This window comes from Papio anubis, chromosome 9, assembly GCF_008728515.1.
Source record: "Papio anubis isolate 15944 chromosome 9, Panubis1.0, whole genome shotgun sequence".
In the NCBI taxonomy this organism is placed as follows: domain Eukaryota; kingdom Metazoa; phylum Chordata; class Mammalia; order Primates; family Cercopithecidae; genus Papio; species Papio anubis.
Genome location: NC_044984.1, coordinates 54,352,449 through 54,376,113, shown reverse-complemented (window position 1 = coordinate 54,376,113; position 23,665 = coordinate 54,352,449). Strand labels below are relative to the sequence as shown.

At 37.5% G+C, this 23,665-nt stretch overlaps 1 protein-coding gene across 1 annotated transcript; it reads right to left on the bottom strand.

Moving 5' to 3' along the window:
• Nucleotides 1-262: 262 nt before the first annotated feature.
• Nucleotides 263-3,175, bottom strand: LOC101019202 (polyadenylate-binding protein 4). Its single transcript, XM_003906700.5, has 2 exons — nt 3,074-3,175; nt 263-2,166 (listed from the first exon to the last, which is right to left on the bottom strand). The coding sequence occupies exons 1-2, from the start codon at nt 3,173-3,175 to the stop codon at nt 1,690-1,692; spliced, it is 579 nt and encodes a 192-aa protein (XP_003906749.2). The 3' UTR covers nt 263-1,689.
• Between the last annotated feature and the right edge of the window lie 20,490 nt (nt 3,176-23,665).

The window sequence follows — 23,665 nt, the reverse complement described above, 5'->3', positions numbered from 1 at the left end:
CAGCAGGGAGAAATGTTTTATGGCTAATTCTACTAGGTAAAAAGATTCAATCCCTCCCTCTCCTCTGAGGACAAATGAAAAGGTGTAATCTAAATAACCACTTATTAATTTTATCATTGAGATAAGAAGATGAAAGATAAGACAATGATAATAATTTCTCCCTTTTCAAGATACATTTATATTTCCTTTGGATTAATCTGTAAATTCAATCATTTTGTTTTACAAAAGGAAGGAATGCTAATATTAGGTAGCACTCAGTATCCTAAAGTTCTTAATTGGTTACAATTGGAATAAATTGAACTTAACATTTCATATGTCATAGAAATAAAAGTAAAATACTATAATTGTGTCCCAAAACCTGCAGCATCTCTATAAATGAAGAAGATGTGGTTTAATAGAATCCTACATGAAGATGAGTTAGGTTTCCTTGATTGTAATTAACAATGTGATATGTACATCTAAGAGGCTAATGTGACCTTATGCTGCCATTAGTGGCAGTAGAGTGCCCAGAAGAAATGATGTGATAGTTTAACAGCTTCGGACTTCTAAGGAATTCTGCCTCATTCTGAAGACACGTTCTTTCCAACTTATTATAATGTTGAGATGACTTTTTTTCCTACTTTTATTTTGGGTTCAGAAGGTACATGTGCTGGTTTGTTACATGGCTCAATTGAGTGTTGTTGAGGTTTGGTGCATTAATGATTCCGTCACCAAGGTAGGTGAGCATAGTACCCAATAGGTAGCATTCCAACCCACACACCCATCTCACCTTCCCCTACTCAAGCAGCCTCCAGTGTCTCTTGTTCCCATTAAGATGACTTTAAATAAAATGATAATCAAATATTTTTTTAAAATTTAAAATATGAAAAACATATTTATGAGACTGGATGGGATACAAAGAATATTATAGTTTATTTACTTGAAGAACAGTTTAATGAGAGGTGATATGTTTATTCTTATCTTGCTATCATGCTTTCCTCATGCCGACATGTTAATTAAGTTCAATTCATGTTTATTGAGTGTCTACCATATTCCTGGCAACATGATGGGATTGAGAACTAGAAATAGATTACGGTTTTGGTTGTTTTCATTTGCTGTTATATGACCCTGGGAAAGTATTTTACTTTTTTGTATTTCATGCTTCTGAGCTGCCGTATTCTCAACTGTAATATGGGCATGATATTACCTTTTTCAAAAGGTGGTCAAGCATTAAATTAGGTAATGTATGGAATGTAACAGAGTTCAGCTCATACAAGCTCCAGATATGTATTTCTGAGTATTGTTCATTTCATATTAGTATTCAATGTATTTAGCAAGTCCCCAGTGGAATGAACTAAGACCAAAGGGTAAAAATTGCTGACATATTTCTTTTTTTTTATGGAGATTTTTTTTCTTTATTGAGAAATGTAAGACTTGGGTACATGAAATAAACCAATTTATTGGAGGACAAATCAAAACCCACAATAGAAAAAAAAGTTAACACTGGGCCACAGCAGAACCCTGAGACCATATTTGTATAATTGAAAAATTCTAGGCACTTCATAATTGACGTTTTGATACAAAATGACCTATTAAATTTGCAATTTGTAGTTCTTGGTGTTGAGGTCCACAGGACAAGCTAGGAAGTCTTCAAACCTTGAGCTGAACTCCATGAGGGGTTAATTGGGTTTTGAATCGATTTTTCCTTGTCTAACAAGTAGCAGCAGCAACAGCGCCCACCTTCTGGGCAGCTTCTTTCTTGGCATGATGAGCCTGTAGAACGGCTACCGCTTCATCCACCTTGGAGTGGAGAGACTGGGGGAACGCTAACATGTGCAGCAGCTCAGAGTTGTCGATCTCCAGCAGTATTCCCGTGATCTTCCCTGTCAGGTTTGAATGCATTGTTTGGATGAGTGGGAACAAGCGTTCTCTCAGCATCTGCTTCTGTTCCTGGGGGTGTGCTGCGGCCAGCGTGGAGGCAGTCAGTGGCTCCTGTCCCCGCACTTGGACCTCAGGCTGGGGTGCCTGCAGAGGCTGTATGGCAGGATGAGGGCTGCGAACACTGGAGGCGTATTTGTAGAGGGAAACAGCCCCAGCCTGGGGAGCAGCAGAGGCAACAGCCGCGCGCAGAGCTAAGTTCTGCACAGCTGTGGGAAGGCCTACAGACTGGCAGCTGCTGACATATTTCTATTCAAATAAGCAATAACTCTGTGTTTCCCCCATTTTAAATGGTTTTAAAGCATATTTTAGTTTACAGATGCCTTGGAAATTCTGATAAAAGCTATGAGTCCCCTCTCCATATATGTTCATGCATAAATAAACACAATCACAGGCACACCATTTTGTTAAATGTTTCTGGAGATAGACTGGGTCACTAACATTCTTTCCTTAGTTCATGTCTTCAATAGGTAAAACTTAAATCAAATTGGCAAAATTAGAAATTTTACAGGGAAGTGTGAGGAATGCTCTTCTGTTGGGAAAAAAATAGTATTCAAGAATCATCTGTCAGGAATGCTGCTAATATTGTGCTTTCTATCTCTCTAGGTGACAATGTGATAAGCATAATAGAGAAGAGATTGAATATGTTATCTCAAGTTGTTCAATTAGAAATTAGAGTTCATCAAGAAATATCCTAAAGACTTACTAAATATTCCCTAGATATGACATGGCACATATGTAGAAAGTTAATTATTACTTATTTGCTGACATTTAGCGTTTCGTTTCCAAGCATTACTTTGGGATCAATTTTAGGGTTTGGGTTTTGTCAATAGAACAAAGTCAGTTCTGTTACATTAATTTTCTAAATCTTTATAAACCCATGGTCACTTTTGTTAAGCATACAAATATTAAGCTCTCATTTAATGTAATTTGAAATTTCAACTAAATATTTGAATAGATTGACAATTTTGAAAACATTTTCCAATTAATTTTCTCCTGAGGATTCCAATATGCCTCTCTGCATGCTCATTCCCCCCATATATTGCCCTTGTTAACTCCAGAGTTTGCACGAACCTACCTAATGTTTTTATATCTCTGACCCGGAGGCAAGCAAAAATAAATAAAGAATTAGAGTAATCATTCAAATTATTCTAACCAAACTTTCTCTTTGGTTATTGTGGTACTTAACATCTTCACCCAGTAGATCTCCTCCTCCTCTCTGATAACCTAACCTGGCCCTTGACCCCAGGGGTGCCATGTGACCCAAGTTGAAAGATTCATAATCTATAAACAGGCTTCAAGGTATTGGTCCAGGGGTAGGCATAATAATCCAAGAAGGGACAATAAGAATCACTCCTCTGGCTTTTTAACTGGAACATGTGTATGTGTTGGAGTTGGAGCTATTATGTACACATGCATGTTTAGAGGATGGTGAATATCTCTTTCTTCTATGGATATAGAGTTTCAGGAATATAGGCCCAGAATATATTTACCTGTCACAAAGACAGAAAGAATAAGCCTGCCATACAGAGAAAAGCAGAGATGATAGACAGCAGAGTATCCTGAGAGTGCCAATTTCAATATGCCAGAGATGCCCTGAGGCTTACAATTCTTCCTTCAATTCTGTGAAGTACTCTAATATCTTGTGTGTGTGTATATATATGTGTGTGTATGTGTGTGGGGGTGTGTGTGTGTTTGTGTGTGTATTTGCTTAAGATGGATTGAACTGAGTCCCAACCATTTGCAATTGTTATGGCCAATACAATTGCTAAGAATCCCAGGTTATTATAATACAGTTATGTGTGACTTAGCAATGGAAATATGTTCTGAGAAATGTGTTATTAGGCAACTTCCTCACCGTATGAACATCAGAGAGTGTTCTTACACATACCTTGAGAGTATAGCCTACTACACATCTAGGCTATATGTATAGCCTACAACACATCTAGGCTATACGTATAGCCTATTGTTCCTAGGCTACAAAATTGTACAGAATGTTACTGTATTGAACACCGCAGGCAATTATAACACAATGGTAAGTATTTGTGTATCTAAATATAGAAAAGGTACGTAAAAATATGGCATGAAAGATTTAAAAAAGTGGTACTCCTATATAGGCCAGTTCCATTATAATCTTATGGGACCACCATCGTATATGCAATCCGTCATTAACCAAAATGTCATCATGTGGTGCATGACTGTGTGTGTGAGTGTGCGGATGACTGCATCTATTATGCTTTGCTTTATTAGTGACATATTTGGACTTCTTTTTTCTCATACTAGTTTTTAAAAAAGTATTATTTAGCTAATATGTTATAAAAAAACCTGTGAGATAATACTTAGAACTTTAGAGAAATATGTGTGATTATACTATTTCCTAATGTAAACATACAACTTGACATATATTTTTCTTAAAATAGTATTCAAGTGATTAGTATCATATAATCATGTTTACAATTTAATTTTCATTTGCTAGAACTTCAAGGTAATATTATATAAAATTAACAACACTAAGCTTAAGATTGGCTTTTTAATTTTAAAACAAAAATTATGTAAACAAAATTTATAAAGAAAATTATGTGAAGAGGAAAATGGGAAAAACTGCTTTAAATAGATTTTCTTATAATTAACTTGAAAAGTAAAATATAGTATGAAAGTTTGACTTGGTGATAGTGAATATAATTATGCTTTATATTTAGTTATTCTTTAAAATAGGAAATGATTACATTCATCTCAACTTAGGGTAATGAGCAAACATAATTTTAATATAGTGCCTTTCACATAGAAGTCAAGAAGCTTGATATGATGATAATGACAATTATATTTTTAATTTGAATCTATGAGGCATAAGTTATCTCAATTAAAGCAAATTGGAAATGAAGAACTATAATCAATAGAAACATAGTAACTTAATGTCATCATTTTTTTTTTTTTTTTTTTCAGCATATAGTAGCCATTTTGCCTTTCAACTTGGCAGCTCTTCCTCTCTGGCATAAAATCTCAAATTTCCTTCAGGAAAATATCCTCCATTTAAACTCAGACCACAAGGTTCAGGAAGGTCTCTGTCACAGGCTAAATCTCTGCATCTGAGATTTAGGCTGGCCAAGCAAAACCCGGAACTGCCTTAGAGACAGGGATTGGTTGAATGATGAGCATTTGGCCAACTATATTGAAGCAGAATTCTGGGGCTTGTGAGGAGCCACTAGGACGAAATGCTCTCTGTTTTGCTAGACTTGAAGTTATGGTCATGTATGTGAGCCAGGAACAACTGACAAACATTTTGAAACTATAAGAAGTCTTAGAATGTAACCTATATAGAGGAAATTGATACTGAGCAATGGAAAAAGACTCAGTCCTAAAGACTGAAGTTGAGATCGTTGAATCAAGGGGCACGTCAAGTGATTTCTGAGGAAGAAATTTCTTTTGCTTATCTAACCTGGGTGCATTTTTTTTTGTCAAAAATAGAAGACTGTGTACTTATAAACTATGCCTGGAGTTGATTTTTTTTGTTTGTTTTATAGATGTTTATCTAATTCATAGTACTGGTTAAGTGAAGCATAATCCTATATAATTTTACTGTCAATATTCCACACTGTAAACTAAGTTGAGACTTCAGTAAATTCTCAAAGATAATCAGTATGGATGCACAGTCATCTCGTGCATTCTCAGCACTTTATTGATATTCTTTTTTAAGGATGAAAGCATAATGCTTGCTGTTAAGAAAGTTATAGTATATTTTGGAAGAAAATAAAGATATATTAAGCAAGAGCAAGTAAAATGCTCTCTGTGTCTTACAATGCTCCCTATGTCTTATAATTAAGTGCTCTGAGTAAACACATTCCCTCTGGGTCTGTGCACCTTACCATATAAATTACATGTTTCATCCACTAGGGGGCTGAATAGCAGGCAACTCTTTGGTTAGAGTAGCATTGTAAATTTAGAATTTAGTGATTAGACAAAGGGCAAAACCTAGGGAGATTATTAGCAAGGAGAGGAAGATTATTTGCTAGCAGAGGATGAAAATACTTGAACTTGATTTCTCTGTTAATGGATGATAAGATAGGAGCTTGCAGGAGGATCAGGGGACATTTGATGAGGAGCAAATAGCAAATAGTCCCAAAGCATTTTGCACATAGCTATTCTACATTTTATAAAGATGAAATTTTGGTTTCTGGTGTGTTTACATAATTTTCCCTATTTCAAATACAAGTGTAGATTATCTTTCTGAGCCTATTATAATTTTGTTCAAAAATTAGAATGTATGGAATTCGGTGTGTTAGAAGAATTAAATGTCAAGGTTCCATCTTAAATCTTATTGCAAAAATCAATAGCTGAAAATCATTGACCAAACCTTGGTAAGTAGGAGTTCATCAGGTCAAGAAATGGGAAAGAGCATTATAGGCTTATGAAATAGCATGAGGCAAAAAAAAAAAGGGGGGGGGGCGGGGCAGACTTATGAAAATAAAGAGACACATGGGTCTATATTTTAGAAATTATAAAAGGACTTATTAAGAAATAAGTCTGGAAAGCTAAGTAGTGATAGCTAATGAGGCATTTTTATACCATGCTCTTGATATTGATCTTTTTATTTTACAAAACAAAAACGTCATTGAATATTTGGAAGGATGGTGGTAATTTGATAAGAATCTAGGTAGAACACAAAAGTTAAATAATCATGGGGAAAATTTGAGTGAAAGACTAGATATGGAATATTTATGGGATATAAAGAACTAGGGGATTAGATAAAGACCTATGTGAATTAGAACAGGGACCACAGGTGGAGTGTGGTAATGTCCATGGAGATGGTAGAGCCCTGTTGATTGATTTGTGACATTTTTATTGTTTTTATTTTCTATCTTTATGAAAAATAATTGTAACCAATGCTACTTTCTCTTAGTGTACAAGTCAAAGTCCTTTATCTGATCACCAGGTTTCTAAAATTGGTCCCTAATTCCCTCTAAGATCTCATCTGCTGCTTTCTCCCTTTTTTCTCTGTTTGAACCCTGCTGAACACCTTGGCCTTTCTTGAACATGCCAGATGTACTCCTGACTTAGAGCTTTTGCACTTACTGTTTTCTTTGCTCAGGATATTCCTTCTTCAGAAATCTTCATGGCTTGTTTCTTCACCTCCTTTATCTTTATATGCAAACATCACCTAATTTACATTTTTTGTTCTATCTAAAATTGCAACCTCTTTATCCCCCTTCCTTGCACTGTTATTTTCTTAGCACTTATTATCTAACATATGTAATGATTTACCTTTTTTGTTTGTTTTCTCCACTAGAAAATTATGTGTTCTAAACGTTTTACTATTTTGTTTACTGCCATAAACTTAGCATTTAGAACATCTCTACAATTATAAGTACTCAAATATATTTGTCAAATGCATGAAGTAATATGTTTTATGGTTTATATAGCTGTTTATGTGCTTTTAATATTTTTATTCATTTGTCATATATACCACCCTACCACTACCACTTGTGAATTTGTCCAAATTGGTGTGCAGAAAACCTCTGAACACAAGACACAACTCCCCCATGCCCACCAGGCCCTGTTCCTAAAAAACACACGCACAAACACACAAATGCACTTTCCTTCTCCCTTCCTGTCTAGGAGAAAATATATGAGAAAAATATTTTCTATTTTGACTTAATAACCTTGTGGATGAAAGCTATATTACATAATGTTTTTTACCTAATTTTATCTATTAGGTGAAATTCATTCATATATATTAAGCTAATCTATGTAGCTTATTATGTCAAGTTCCACACCGTGACAGGCACCTAATATTTATCTGAGCTTCTCTCTCTCTCTCTCTCTTTTTTTTTTTCTTTTTTGAGACAGAGTTTCACTCTTGTCATCCAGGCTGGAGTGCAATGACACAATCTCGGCTCACTGCAACCTCTGCCTCCTGAGTTCAAGTGATTCTCCTGCCTCAGTCTCCCAAGTGACTGGGATTACAGGCACCCACAACCACACCCAGCTAATTTTTGTATTTTTAGTAGGGACAGGGTTTCTGTCCTACTAAACCATGTTGGCCATGCTGGTCTCGAACTCCGGACCTCAGGTGATCTGCCCACCTTGGCCTACCAAAGTGCTGGGATTACAGGCATGAGCCATCGCACCCAGCCTGTCTGACCTTCTGTTATTGTTACTAACCTGTTAGAAATAGATGACAGGCCCTTGAGCTCAGGGGAGACAGAGTCTACGGAAACTTCAGGGAAGAATCACCACTGGACTGTTTAGGAGTGGTCACATTGTCACCCAGTCAGTTCTGGCTGGTGAGATGGCAGTGGGATGCTCCCCAAAATGGACTTCAGAGAAAGTCCCTTATTTAATGATTGAAGGGTCACATTCAACTGGCACAGCCCTTTTCCCTCTGCACTGCATCACTTGCACTTTCCCAATCATCCTACCTGGAATGATTGGTGGGAGTGATGGTGAAAGGTGCAGCAGTCATGAGGTGATAAATACAGTGAAAACCATTTGTCAGTACTAAGACTTACAAAGCAGAAAGTCAGAAAGACTCTCAGTCTCTGATGACATCACTCAGACTTGGAACAGCTCTTAGGCAGCCATTTCTGGATTTCTTGTTACATGAGGGGGATAAAACTTATTTGCATAGGCCACTGCAATTTGGTTTTGTATTTCTAAATGCATTCCCAATTACTACAGTAGTAAGTTAGTGGTTCAAATATGTTGATTAGTTTGTGTTAATTAAGAGTACTATAATACATAACTTACTTATCTGCAATACTACATTCCTTGTGAAATCCTTTATTTGATAGCGATGAGTTATATTAAAGTAAAAATGGAACTATTAGGGAACTTCATATGTAATTTTAATTTATTGACATGGGTTAATGGCTTCATGAGGTAAAATTATATTTGAGAGGTAGGATCTTATAATAGATAATAAGGGCTAATATATATTGCTTATTACAAGTGAAATAGAGTTTTAAGTGTTTCACATTTAATTTTCCATCCAATTTTTAAGATGACTCTATTAATTTGTATCAAATCAAATGTAAATCCATTACTAAATATGTCTCAAGCTCCCTTTGTTGTATATATATCATTTTTCCACAAAAGTTTCTCTAATTTCCACATTGTAAAATGTTCTGTATCTATTAACGGAATGTTACAAAATTAATATCACTCAAAATAGAACTGCATCAAGATAGTTTGGTTAATAGGTGAGACTGGTACAGATTAATTATCAATGCCCCATTAATATGTACTTTCAATGCAAGCACATAAGTCTTCCCATTATGATGACCAACAATTTTCAGGTTGATAAATTTCAGAACCATTTCCTTTTCTTATTATTCAAAAAATGTAGTTTTAATCACTATCTTGAAATAAACTGTGTGATAAAAGTTCAGGACAAAAACAAAAATATTGAACACTATACTTGCATTAAAAATAATGATTAGAAGATGAGATATAATTTAGCAGCAATTTTTAAAAAAGGATGGGGTGAGATTAGTTTCTAGCCCAGCATCTAAAAACTTGGAAGTCACTTCTCTGTTCTAACCACAAGTAAAAAACTGAACAAACCAAAAATCAGCAACTCTTCTTAGCTCTATAAGAGTGAAGATCAGGGCGCAAGCTGCTACCCTCTTGCTCAAATGGAGACACCAACAGGTAAATACAGATAATCACAATTTATGGAAGCAGAAACCATGAGTAATAACTTCTGCAGGAATCACTGTCAAAGGCATGTAAACCAGAGCAACTCCATCTTAAATAGGAGCTGGGGAAAATAAGGTTGAAACCTACTGGACTGCATTCCCAGACAGTTAAGGCATTCTAATTTACAGAATAAGATAGAAGGTCAGCACAAAATACAGGTCATAATGACCTTGCTAATAAAACAGTTTTCAGTGGAGAAGCCAGCCAAAACCCACCCAAAGCAAAATAGCCATAAGAGTCACCTCCGGTCGTCCTCACTGCTGCACTCCCCCCAGCTCCGTGACAGTTTACAAATGCCTTGGCCATGTCATGAAGTTACCCTATATGGTCGAGAAATGGGAGGCACAAGTAATCCACCTCTTGTTTAGTATATCATCAAGAAATAACCATAAACATGGGCAAGCAGCAGCCCTCGGGGCTGCTGTGTCTACGAAATAGCCATTCATTTATTCCTTTACTTTCTTTAAACTTGCTTTCACTTTGCACTGTGAACTCAACCTAAATTCTCGTGTGAGATTCAAAAACCCTTTCTTAAGGTCTGGATCAGAACCCCTGTCCTGTAACACCACTGCCCAGGTAGCAAACCTGAATTGTACTTGAATTGCTAGAGGCTCAATGAGGACAAATCTGAGAGATAAGTACTCTGGGGGACCCAGCCATCAGAGGCTACCACACGCTTTTATAAGACTTACCTCACAGAGCTCTGCCAGGTCTTCACAGTGAATATCAGAGAAACACCTCATGCTTCTGGCAGGGTGAGGGGAAAATGAACCATTTAGAAATACCTCAGAGCATTCAGTTCTTAACAAGAAGAAACTAGTTAATCAAAGCCTAACCTTCTGGAGTTGTATCCAAGTCTAAGTGACCCTAGCTAAGAGAAATAACCAGCTCCATCCAGCTCTAGCCATCCTGTCCCACAGAAGGGGAGGAAAGGAAATTGAGAAGCAGGTGAAGTTCACCGTCCAGACACAAAGGCTCACTAAAGACTGAAACATAAGAAGAAGACTATAGAATGCTCCCCTCCCCCACACCTTACCACCACATTACTAAAGGCCTATTTATATCCATTTATTTTACCCAGTTATTCATGTCTGGATATCAGGAAAAGATTATAACACATAATAAAAGGTAAGAAACAAAACAAAAGGCACATTTTAAAGAAACAGCAAGCATCAGAGTCAGACTCAAATAAGGCAAGGATGTTGGAATTATAGGACTACAAATTTAAAGCAATTGTGATTAATAGTAATGGGATTTAACAGATAAAGTAACAATCTGCAAGAACTTAGGGGGCAATGTAAGCAGGGTGATGAAAATTCTAAGAAAGAATAAAAAAGAAATGTTAGAGATCAAGAACACTGTAACAGAAATGAAGAATGCCTTTGGCAGGCTTCTTAGTAGGTGAGAAATGACTGAGAATATCTTGAGGATATCTCAATAGAAACTTTAAAAACTAAAAAGCAAAGCTCCCTGAGAGAGAGAGAGAGAGACAGAGACAGAGACTGAGAATACCCCAGAATATCAATGAACTGTGGGACAACTATAAAAAGGTATAACATATGCATAATGGGAATACCAGGAGGAGAAGGGAGAAAGGAACAGAAGTAATATTTGAAACAATAATCACTAAAAATTTACCCTATTTGATGTCAGACATCAAACCACAGATGGAGGAATTTCAAAGGACACCAAGCAGGATAAATATCAGAAAAGCTATATCTAGGCATATAATTTTCAAGGTACAGAAAATTAAAGACTTTTAAAAAAATTCTGAAAGAAGCCAGAGGGGGAAAACACCATACTTATTAGAAAAGCAAAGCTAATAATTGAATCTAATGTCTCAGAAACCATGTAACCAAGAAGACAACACAGTGAAATATTTAATGTGTTGAGAGAAAAAAACTGACTGATTTATGATTCTATATCCTATGAAATTAACTTTCAAAAGTGAAGAAGAAACATAGAGTTTCTCAGAAAAACAAAAATTGTGGGTAGTTGTTACCAGTAGAACTCCCTTGTAAGAAATATTAAAAGAAGTTCTTTAAAGAGAAGAAAAATTATGTAGATCAGACATTTGGATCTACAGGAAGGAAAGGGAGAACATCTGAGAAGAAATAGGTGAAGGTAAATGTAAAAACTTTTAGTTTTCTTATTCTTAATTTGCCTAAAAGGTAACAGTTTGTTCAAAATAATAATAGCAACAATGTATTTGATTATGTATGCATGTATATATAGAGAGATATATCTTTTTCTTTTAATTTTATTTTAAGTTCTGGAATACATGTGCAGGATGTGCAGGTTTGTTACATAGGTAAACGTGTGCCATGTGGTTTGCTACACCCATCAGTCCATCACCTAGGTATTAAGCCCCACATGCATTAGCTGCTTATCCTTCTGCTCTCCCTCCCACTACCCACCCAACAGCCCCCAGTGTGTGTTGCTCCCCTACCTGTGTTCATGTGTTCTCACTGTTTAGATCCCACATATGAATGAGAACACGCAGTGTTTGGTTTTTCTGTTCCTGTGGTAGCTTATTGAAGACAATGGCTTCTAGTTACAGCCATGCCCCTATAAAGAACATAATCTTGTTCCTTTTTATGTCTACAAAGTATTCCATGGTGTACCAAGTTTTCTTTATCCAGTCTATCATTGATGGGCATTTGGGTTGATTCCATGTCTTTGCTATTGTGAATAGTGCTGAAATAAACATACGTGTGCATGTATCTTTATGATAGAATAATTTCTATTCATTGACTATATACCCAGTAATGGGAGTATATACCCAGTAATCATCAAGCTGTCTTCCACAATGTTGAACTAATTTACATTCCCACCACCAGTGTAAAAGTATTTCTATTTTTCCACAGCCTTGTCAGCATTTGTTTTTTCTTGACCCTTTAATAATCATTGTTTTGAATGGTATGAGATGGTATCTCATTGAGGCTTGGATTTGCATTTCTCTAATGATCAGTGATGCTGAGGTTTAATATATGTTTGTTGGCCACATAAATCTCTTCTTTTGAGAAGTGTCTGTTAATGTCCTTTGCCCACGTTTTAATGGTTTTTTTTTCTTGTAAATTTGTTTAAGTTCCTTGTGGATTCTGGATTTTAGACTTTTGTCAGATGGATAGATTGCAAAATTTTTCCTCCCATTCCATAGGTTGCCCGTTCACTCTGATGACAGTTTATTTTGCTATACAGAAGCTCTTTAGTTTAATTAGATATCATTTGTCAATTTTTCCTTTTGTTACCATTGCTTTTGACATTTTTGTCATTAAACTTTTTCTGTACCTATGTCCTGAATGGTATTGCCTACATTTTTCTTCAAGGGTTTTTATAGATTTGGGTTTTACATTTAAGTCTTTAATCCATCTTGAGTTAATTTTTTAAAAGGTATAAGGAAGGGGTCCAGTTTCAATTTTCTGTATATGGCTAGCCAGTTTTCCCAGCACCATTTATTAAATAGGGAATCATTTTTCTATTTCTTGTTTTTTGTCAAGTTTGTTGAAGATCAGATAGTTGTAGATGTATGATCTTCTTTCTGAGATCTCTATTCTGTTCCATTTGTCTATGTGTCTGTTTTGGTACCAGTACCATTCTGGTTCGGTTACTGTAGTCTTGTAGTATAGTTTAAGTCAGATAGTGTGAGGCCTCCAGATTTTTTTTTTTTTTTTTGCTTAGGATTGTCTTGGATATACAGGCTCTTTTTTGACTCCTTAGAAAATGTAAAGCAGTTTTTTCTAGTTCTGTGAAGAATGCCAAGGGTAGTTTAATAGGAATTGCATTGAATCTATAAATTACTCTGGGCAATATGGCCATTTTTATGATGTTGATTTTTCCTAACCAGGAACATGGAATGTTTTTCCATTTGTTTGTGATTTCTATTATTTCCTTGAGCAGTGGTTTGTAGTTCTCCTTCAAGAGGTTACATTGTTAGCTGTATTCCTAGGTATTTTATTATCTTTGCAGAAATTGTGAATGACAGTTCATTCATGACTTGGCTCTCTACTCGTCTATTGTTGGTGTATAGGAATGCTTGTGATTTTTGCACATTGATTTTGTATCCTGAGACTTTGCTGAAGTTGCCCATCAGCTTAAGGAGTTGTGGGGCTGAGACTATGGGATTTTTTGGTATAGGTTCATTTCGTCTGCATACAGAGGCAATTTGACTTTTTATCTTTCTATTTGAATGCCCTTTATTTATTTATCTTGCCTAATTGCCTTGGCCAGAATTTCAATACTACGTTGAATAGGAGTGGGGAGAGAGGGCATCCTTGTCTTATGCTGGGTTTCAAAGGGAATGATTCCAGGTTTTGCCCATTCAGTATGATATTGACTGTGGGTCTGTCATAAATAGCTCTTATTATTTTGAAATATGTTCCATCAATACCTAGTTTATTGAGAGTTTTAACATGAAGGGATGTTGAATTTAATCAAAGGCTTTTTCCACATCTATTGAGATAATAATGTGGTTTTTGACTTTAGCTCTATATGATGAAATATGTTTATTAATTTGTGTATGTTGAGCCAGCCTTGCATCCCAAGGATGAAGCCAACTTTATTGTGGTGGGTAAGCTTTTTGATATGCTGCTAGATTTGGTTTGCCAGTATTTTTTGTTTGTTTGTTTTTGAGATGGAGTCTTGCTCTGTTGCCCAGGCTGGAGTGCAGTGGCGTGATCTCGGCTCACTGTAAGCTCCACCTTCCGGGTTCAAGCCATTCTCCTGCCTCGGCCTCCCTAGTAGCTGGGACTACATGCACCCGCCACCACGCCTGGCTAATTTTTTGTATTTTTAGTAGAGATGGGGTTTCACTGTGTTAGCCAGGATGGTCTTGATTTCCTGACCTCGTGATCTGCCTGCCTCGGCCTCCCAAAGTGTGGGGATTACAGGCATGAGCCACTGTACCCAGTCAGTTTCCCAGTATTTTATTAAGGATTTTTGCATCGATGTTCATCAGGGATATTGACCTGAAGTTTTTTGTTGTTGTATCTCTGCTAGGTTTTGGTATCATGATGATGCCGACCTCATAAGATTTAGTTAGAGATAAGTCCCTCCTTTTCAATTGTTTGGAATGGTTTCAGAAGAAATGGTACCAGCTCTTCTTTGTACCTCTGGTAGAATCCATCTGGTCTTGGACTTTTTTTGGTTGGTAGGCTATTTATTACTGCTTCAATTTCAGAACTTGTTATTGATCTATTCATGGATTCAACTTCTTGGTTTTATCATGGGAGGGTGTATGTGTCTAGGAATTTATCCATATCTTCTAGATTTTCTAGTTTACCTGCATAGAGATGTTTAAAGTATTTTCTGATGGTTGTTTGTATTTCTGTGGGGTCAGTTGTGGTATTCCCTTTATCATTTTTTATTGCGTCTATTTGATTCTTCTTTATTTTCTTCTCTATTAACCTAGCTAGCAGTCTGTCTTATTAATATTTGAAAAAAAAAACAGCTCCTAGATTCATTGATTTTTTTATTTTTATTTTTTTATGTGTGTCTCTATCTCCTTTAGTTCAGCTCTGATCATAATTATTGTCTTCTGCTAGCTTTTGGATTTCTTTGCTCTTGTTTCTCTAGTTCTTTTAGGTGTAATGTTAAGGTGTTGATTTGAGATCTTCTAGCTTTCTGATGTAGGAATTTAGTGCTATAAATTTCTCTGTTAACACTGCTTTAGCTGGAACCCAGAGATTCTGATATGTTGTCTCTTTTTTCTCCTTGGTTTCAAAGAACTTGTTGATTTCTGTCTTAATTTCAATATTTACCCAGGAGTCATTCCAGAGCAGGTTGTGCAATTTCCATGTAGTTTTGAGTGGGTTTCTTAATCTTGAGTTCCAGTTTTATTGCACTATGATCTGAGAGACTGATTGTTATGATTTAAGTGCTTTTGCATTTGCTGAGGAGTGTTTTGCCTCCACTCATGTGATCAATTTTAGAGTAAGTGCCATGTTGCACTGAGAAGAATGTATATGCTGTTGTTTTGAGGTGCAGAATTCTCTAAATATCTATCAGGTCCACTTGATCCAAAGCTGAGTTCAAGTCCTGAATATTCTTGTTAATTTTCTGTCACAATGATCTGTCTAATATTCACAGTGGGGTGTTAAAGTATTTCACTATTATTATGTGGGCATCTAAGTCTCTTTGTAGGTCCCTAAGAACTTGCTTTATGAATCTGAGTGCTCCTGTATTGGGTGCATATATATTTAGAATTGTTAGCTGTTCTTATTGAATTGATCCCTTTACCATTATATACTGCCTTTCTTTGTCTTTTTTGATGTTTGTTGGCTTAAAGTCTGTTTTGTCAGAAACTAGGATTGCAACCCCTGCTTTTACCTGCTTTCCATTTGCTTGGTAAATTTTCCTCCATCCCTTTATTTTGAGCCTATGTGTATCTTTGAACAGGAGATGGGTCTCTTGAATACAGCACACCAATGGGTTTTGACACTTTATCCAATTTGCCAGTCTGTGTCTTTTAATTGGGGCATTTAGCCTATTCACATTTAAGGTTAATATTGTTATGGGTGAATTTGATTCTGTCATCATAATGCTAGTGAGTTATTTTGCAGATTAGTTGATGCAGTTTTTTCATAATGCCATTGGTCTCTCTGTGTTTTTGCAATGGCTGGAACCAGTTTTTTTGTTTTTGTTTTTTTCCCCTATATTTAATGCTTCCTTCAGGAGCTCTTTCAAGGCAGGCCTGGTGGTGACGAAATCCCTCAGCTTTTGCTTGTCTGAAAAAGATTTTATTTCTCCTTCACTTACAAAGATTAGTTTGACCAGATATGAAATTTTGAGTTAGAAATTCTTCTCTTTAAAAATGTTGAATATTGGCCCCCACTTTCTTTTGGTTTGTAGAGTTTCTGCTGAGAGATTCAATGTTAGTCTGATGGGCTTCCCTTTGTAGGCGGCCGGGCCTTTTTCTCTGGCTGCCCTTAACATTTTTTCCTTCACTTTGACCTTGAAGAATCTGATGATTATATGTCTTGGGATTTATCTTCTTGTGGAGTATCTTACTGGGGTACTCTGGGTTTTCTGAATTTGATGTTGCCCTATATTGACAGGTTGGAGAAGTTCTCCAGGATGATATCCTGAAGTTGTTTTCCATCTTGGTTCCATTCTCCCATCTTTTTCAGGTACTCCAATTAGTCATAGCTTTGGTCTTTTCACATAGTCCCATAGTTCTTGGAGGTTTTGTTCATCTCTTTTTATTTCTTTTTTTTCTAATCTTGTCTGCTTGCCTTATTTCAGCAAGATAGTCTTCAAGCTCTGATATTCTGTCTTCAGCTTGATTTTTTGGCTATTGATACTTGTGTTTGCATCACAAAGCTCTTGTGCTATGTTTTTCAGCTCAGTCAGGTCATTTATGTTCCTCACGAAACTGGTTGTTGTAGTTAGCAGCTTCTGTAACCTTTTATCATGGTTTTTAGCTTCTTTTCATTGGGTTAGAACATCTTTACCTCAGTGAAGTTTGTTATTATCCACCTTTTGAAGCCTATTTCTATTAATTCATCCCTCTCAGCCTCTGCCCAGTTCTTTGTCCTTGCTGGAGAGGTGCTGCAATCATTTAGAGAAGAGACATTCTGGTCTTTTGAGTTTCCACCATTTTTTTGTTGCTTCTTATCTTCGTGAGTTTGTCTAGTTTTGATCTTTGAGATTGCTGACATTTGGATGGGGTTTTTGTTGGGACTTTTTTTGTTGATGCTATATTGTTGCTTTCTGTTTTTTTTTTGTTGTTGTTGTTGTTGGTTTGTTTTTCCAGTTAGGCCCCTCTTCTGTAGGGCTGTTGTAGTTTGCTGGGGGTTCACTTCAGGCCCTCTTCACCTGGGTTCCCCCTGCACCTAGAGATATCACCCAAGGAGGCTGGAGAACAGCAAAGTCGGGTGCTTGCTCCTTCCTCTGTGATCTCTGTCCTTGAGGGGCACTGACCTGATGCCAGTAGGAACACTCCTGTATAAGTTGTCTGGTGACCCCTGTTTGGTGGGGGGGGTGGGGACTCAACAACTCAGGGAGCAGGGGGCTGGGACCTGCTTAACGAAGCACTCTGGCTGTCCCTTGGTGGAAGGGGTGTACTGTGCTGAGGAGAAAACTAGTGTCTGGGCTGCTCGAATTCCTCAGAGCTAGCAACAGGAAAGACTAAGTCTGGGAGATCAACCCACCTTTTCCCCTAGGGGCTCAGGCCCTGGGAGATCAGAGTTCTGTTCCTAAGTCCCTGGTTGGTGTTGCTGAAGTTCCTGCAGGGAGGCCCTGCCCACTGAGGAGGGATGGATCAGGGTCTGGCCTAAAGAGGCAGTCTGGACACCAGCTGCCACAGTTGGTGGTGAATACCTCTTGGGTGCAAGCCGTCCCCTTTTCCCAGCACCAGCGGGGTACAATGATGACCTGGAGCTGTAGTAATGGATGCTGCCATTCCCCACCAGGAGTTCAGCATTTTAGGCAGCTGGCAGTGACAGTGATGGCTGCCATCTCTCCCCTGGGGAGCTCAGTTTTCTTAGGCAGCAGGTGGCAGCAGGTAGCTGCAGTGATGGCTGCCACCCCTCTCTCAGGAAGCTCAGATGACTCAGGCAGCAGGCAACCACAGTGATGATGGCTGCCCCTCCCCCCGGGAACTTGGTAGTCTTAGGCAGACTCTCAGCTGAGTGGCTGCTGAGAATCTGCACAGCTCTATGGTTGGGACCCAAGGTACTGGTAGTGTAGGCTCACAAGTGGGATCTCCTAATCCATGGGTTGCACAGATTTGTGGAAAAAGCATGGTTTCCAAGTCTGGGTAGCACAATCACTCACCACCTCCCTTGGTTAAGAGTGGGGCCTCCCCTTGCCCTGTGTGGCTCTCAGGTGGACTGACATACCACCCTGCTTTTCTTTTCCTTCTGTGGGTCACATCAACCACTTCGTCAGTCCTGATGATAGAACGTGGATACCTTGGTTACCAGTGCAGGATTTGCATGCTGTTTTCATTCTTTTCAGTGAGAGCCTTTGACTACAGCTGCTTCTAGTCAGCTATCTTGGCCCTGCTCTCCTGCATGTATATATTCTTATGCATGCTTATGTATAAGTGAAATGAACAACAGCCATGATACAAGGGATGGAATAATTGGGATGATTTTGTCATTATAAGGTACTCACACTACCCATGAAGTGGTACAGTATTTTTGAAAGTGTACTTGAATTAGTTGTCAGTATTGTAAGTTCTAAGTTAACCACTCAAAAAAGTAAACAACTGTTATACTTAGAAAGAGGAGAAAATAGAATAAAACGCTAAATTAAAACCACAAAAAGCAGAAAAAGAGTGAAAGACAAACATAGGAACAAAGAACAAGGGTAATAAATAGAAAATAGTAAGAAATTGGGTAGATATTAATCCACTAATATCAGTAATAAGTCAATGGTTTAAATGGACCAGTTAAAAGAGATTGTTACACTAGATCAAAAAACAAGACCCAACTATATATTGTCTACAAAAAAACCCACTTTAAATATACAGATGCATATAGATTAAAAGTAAATAGATGGAGAAAGATATAACATACTAACACTAATCAAGAGAACAGAGGTAGCTATACTAATTTCAGACAGAGCAAAATTCACAGAAAGGAAAGTTGTCAAGTGAAAAGAAGGGCATTGCATAATGATTAAAGAATCAATTTTCTAATAAGACCTAACAATCTTTAATGTATGCACCTAACAACAGGTTGTCAAAATATGTAAGGCACAAACTGATAGAATGATAAGGAGAAACAGATGAATCCACCATTATAGTTGGAGACATCAACCCACTTCTATTAAAAATGAACAGATCCAGCAGGCAGAAAATCAGTAAGGACATAGTTGAACAACATTATCAATCAACTGGACATAATCTGCATCTATAGACTGCTTCAATCAACAATAACAGAACATACATTCTTCTCGAAGTCACATGGAACCTTTACCAAGACAGACCACATTCTGGGTTATAAAACATATCTTAACAAATGTCAAAGAATAGAAATCATTGTCTGCTCTCAGGCCACAATGGAATTGAACTAGAAAGATAGCTGGAAAATCCCTAAATATTTTGGTATTAAACCACACACTTCTAAATAAAACACAGATGGAAGAAGAAACCTTAAGAAAAATTTTGAAATATTTTGAACTATACTAAAATAAAAAAAAAAAATCAAAATTTGTGGGATATAGCTAAAGCAGTGCTTAGAGGGAAATTCATACCCAAATTTATACATTAGAAAAGAAAAAAGATGTGAAATAAACCATTTAATATTCCATCCTTAGAAAACAGGAAAAAAAAGAGAAAATTAAATCCAGGTAAGTGAAAGAAAAAATAATAAAAGAGCAGAAATCAATGAATATGCAAACAGGAAATTAATGAAGAAAATTAATAAAACCAGAAGCTGGCTCATTAAAAAGATCAATAAAATTGTTAGGTCTCTGGTCAGGCCATGTAAGAAAAATAGAGAGAGAGAAAACAAATATTGCCAATGTTAGAATGAAAGGGAAGACATCACTATAGTTCCTATGGACATTGAATGGATAATAAAGCAACACTATGAACATCTCTACGCTCACAAATTTAATAACCTAGATGAAATGGGCCAATTCTCTGAAAGACATAATCTGCCAAAACTCACATGAGAACAAATAGACAATATGAATAGGCCTGTACCGATTAAATGAATACAATCAGTAATTAATAATATCCCCAAACAGAAAGTATAAGACCCAGTACTGTCTTTGTTCACACATGGCATAGTCATTTATGTAGAAAATCTGAACTAACTGACAAAAAACTCCTGGAACTAATAATCAATTACAGCAAGGTTGTAGAAAATAAGGGCAAAATAAAAAGTTCATCACTTTCCTATATGCCAGCAATGAACAAGTGACATTTGATATTAAACACACAGTACCATTTATATTAGAATCTCCCAAATTAAATACTTAGGCATAAATCTAACAAATCACATACAAGATCTATGTAAGGAAAACTACAAACATCTGATAAAAGCAACCAAAGAATAACTAAATAAATGGAGATATATTCCATGCTCATTGATAGGAAGACAATATTATCAAGATATCAGTTCTTTCCAAGTTGATCTACAGATTCAGTGTAATCCCACTCAAAATCCCAGCCAGGGGGGTGGATCCATGATGGCTGATTAGACACAACGATGGTCTGTGGCATGCATGGAGAGAAATGTAAAGGAGCGAATGAATTCAGCACCTTCAAATGAGATATCCAGGTTCTTGCATTGGGACTGACTGGAAGAACGTCTCAATCCACAGAGAACTAAGAAAAGTGGGCAGGACCAACGGAACCCCCACCCCCAGCCAAGGGAAGCGGTGAGTGATTGTGTGAGCCTGCTGGGAAACCAAGCTTCTCCCACAGATCTTTGCAACCCACAAAACAGGAGATCCCCTAGTGAGTCCACACCACCAGGGTCTTGGGTCTGATACACAGAGCTGTGTGGAGTCTCAGCAGAGCAGCTGCTCACACACTCACAGAGACCCAATAGTTTTACATAGTCCAGCCCCGCGATCCTTGGCAAAGTGGGAAATCCATCTGTACATATCCCCAGGAAGAGGGCTGAATCCAGGGAGCCAGGTAACTTTTTTCTGTGGGCCCCACTTCTATGGTACCTCACAAGTTAAGACCCACTGGCTTGGATTCCAGCCAGCCAATGGCAGTGGGTTGGAGTCTGCCTGAGACAGGTCCAAGTTCCCTGGAGGAGGAGTGGCCACCATCTCTGTGGTTTGGTAGACTCAGCCACTCCATTCTGCCAATCATGGAGAATACAGATGGTTCAGATGAAAACAGATCCCCCACAATGCAGCACAGCTGCCTTGCCAGATTGTGACCAGACTGTCTCTTTAAGTGAGACCCTGATTCATCCCTCCTCACTGGGTGAGACCTCCCTGTGTGGCTTTGGCCACTCCAGCAAGGGTTCTACTGACAAAGCGATCTCTCCCTGAGACGGAGCTCCTGGGGAGAGGGGTGGCTGTCATCTCTGCGGTTCAGTTGACTCAGTCACTCCAGCCTGCCAGGTTTGGAGAATAGAGGTGGCCTAGATGAGGAAGGGACCCTCCCACCCCTAACACAACACACCTGCTCTACCAAAAAACAGCCAGACTGCTTCTTTGGTTGGGTCCCTGGTTCCATTACTCCTGACGGTGTGAGACCACCTGGTGTGAGACCACTTCCTACAGGTAGGGCAGGCTGGCAATGGGTCACTACTTACCTGGGACCAAGTTTCCAGAGGAAGAAGCTGACTGCCATCTTTGCTGTCTCACATCCTTTGCTGGAGATACCTCCAGGTATGGGAGAAACCAAGTCGACTGAAGTCTGGAGCGAACCCCCACCAAATTGAAGTAGCTCTAAGGTAGAGTGGCCTGCCTGTTTTAAAAACAAAAACAAAAACAAAAACAAAAAACCGAACAAACAGAAAACAACAACAACAACATCAACAAAAAGATCCCACAAAAACTCCAAAGGTCAGTAATCACAAAGATACAACGTAGATAAGCCCACAAAGATGAGAAAGAATCGATGTAAAAACATTGAAAACTCAAAAAGCTAGAATGCCTTCTCTCCCTCAAATGACTGTAACACCTCTCCAGCAAAGGCACAAAACTGGGCTGAGGCTGAGATGGTTGACTTGATAGAAGTAGGCTTCAGAAGGTGGGTAATAATGAACTCCGTGGAACTAAAGGAGAAAGTTGTAACTCAACGCAAAATCCTAGACAGTCATTTTGTGGATATAAATAAACTTTCTAAAGTTTAAATGAAGAGGCAAAGCCCAGAATAGCCAACACAGTATTGGAGAAGAATAAAGTTGAAGGACTAACACTACCTGACATTAAGACTCACTATAAAGCCACTGTAAACCGAACAGTGTGGTATTGGCAAAAGGATGGACAAACAGATCAAGGAAACAGAATAGAGAGTACAGAAATAGACCTACATAAATACAGTCAACTGATCTTTGACAATGGGAGCAAGGGAGGCAATGGAATACTACGGAGAAAATTCTTTTCAACAAATGGTGCTGAAACAACTGAACACCCACATTGCAAAAACAAAACAACAATAACAAAATGAAACTAGACACAGACCTTAAATCTTTCACAAAATGTAACTGAAATTGGATCATAGATCTAAAAGTAAAAAACAAAAACATTTAAAACCCCTGGAAGATAAGAGAAAATCTAGATGATTAAGGGTTTGGCAATGCCTTTTTAGATGCCAACCCAAAGGCACGATCCAAGAAAGAAAGAAGTGACAAACTGGACTTCATTAGAATTAAAATATTCTGCCTCACAAAAAACACTGTCAGGAGAATAAGAAGAAAAGCCACACACTGGAAGAAAATATTTGCAAAGGACATACCTGATAAAAGATTGTTATCCAAAATATACAAAGAACTTTCAAAACAATAAGAAAACTAACAACCCAGTTTATAAATTGACCAAAACTCTAGACTAACACTTCACCCAAGAATATACACAGATGGAAAATTCTCATATGAAAAGATGTTCTATATCATATATCAGCAGGGAAGTAAATAGCAATGAGATACTACACACATATTAGAATGGCCAAAATCCAGAGCACTGATGGTACCAAATACTGGAGAGGATGTAACACAAAGCCTCATTTAAAGCTGGTGGGAATGCAAAATGGTACAGCCACTTCAAAAGACAGCTTGATGGCTTTCTATAAAACCAAACATACTCTCACCATACAATCCAACAATCATTCTCCTTGGTATTTACTCAAAGGAGTTAAAAACTTATGTCCACACAAAACCTGCACAAGGATGTTTATAAGCAGCCTTATTAGTAATTGCCAAAAGTTGGAAACAACCAAGATGTCCTTCAGTAGGTTAATAAATTGGAACATTTAGACAATGGAATATTACTCAGCTTTAGAAAAATTGAGCTTTGAAGTCATGAAAACACATGGGGGAGACTTAAGTGCATATTCCTAAGTGAAAGAAGCCAGCTGAAAGCATTACACTCAGTAGGATTCTAACTACATGACATTGAAAAGAGTCAAAACTAT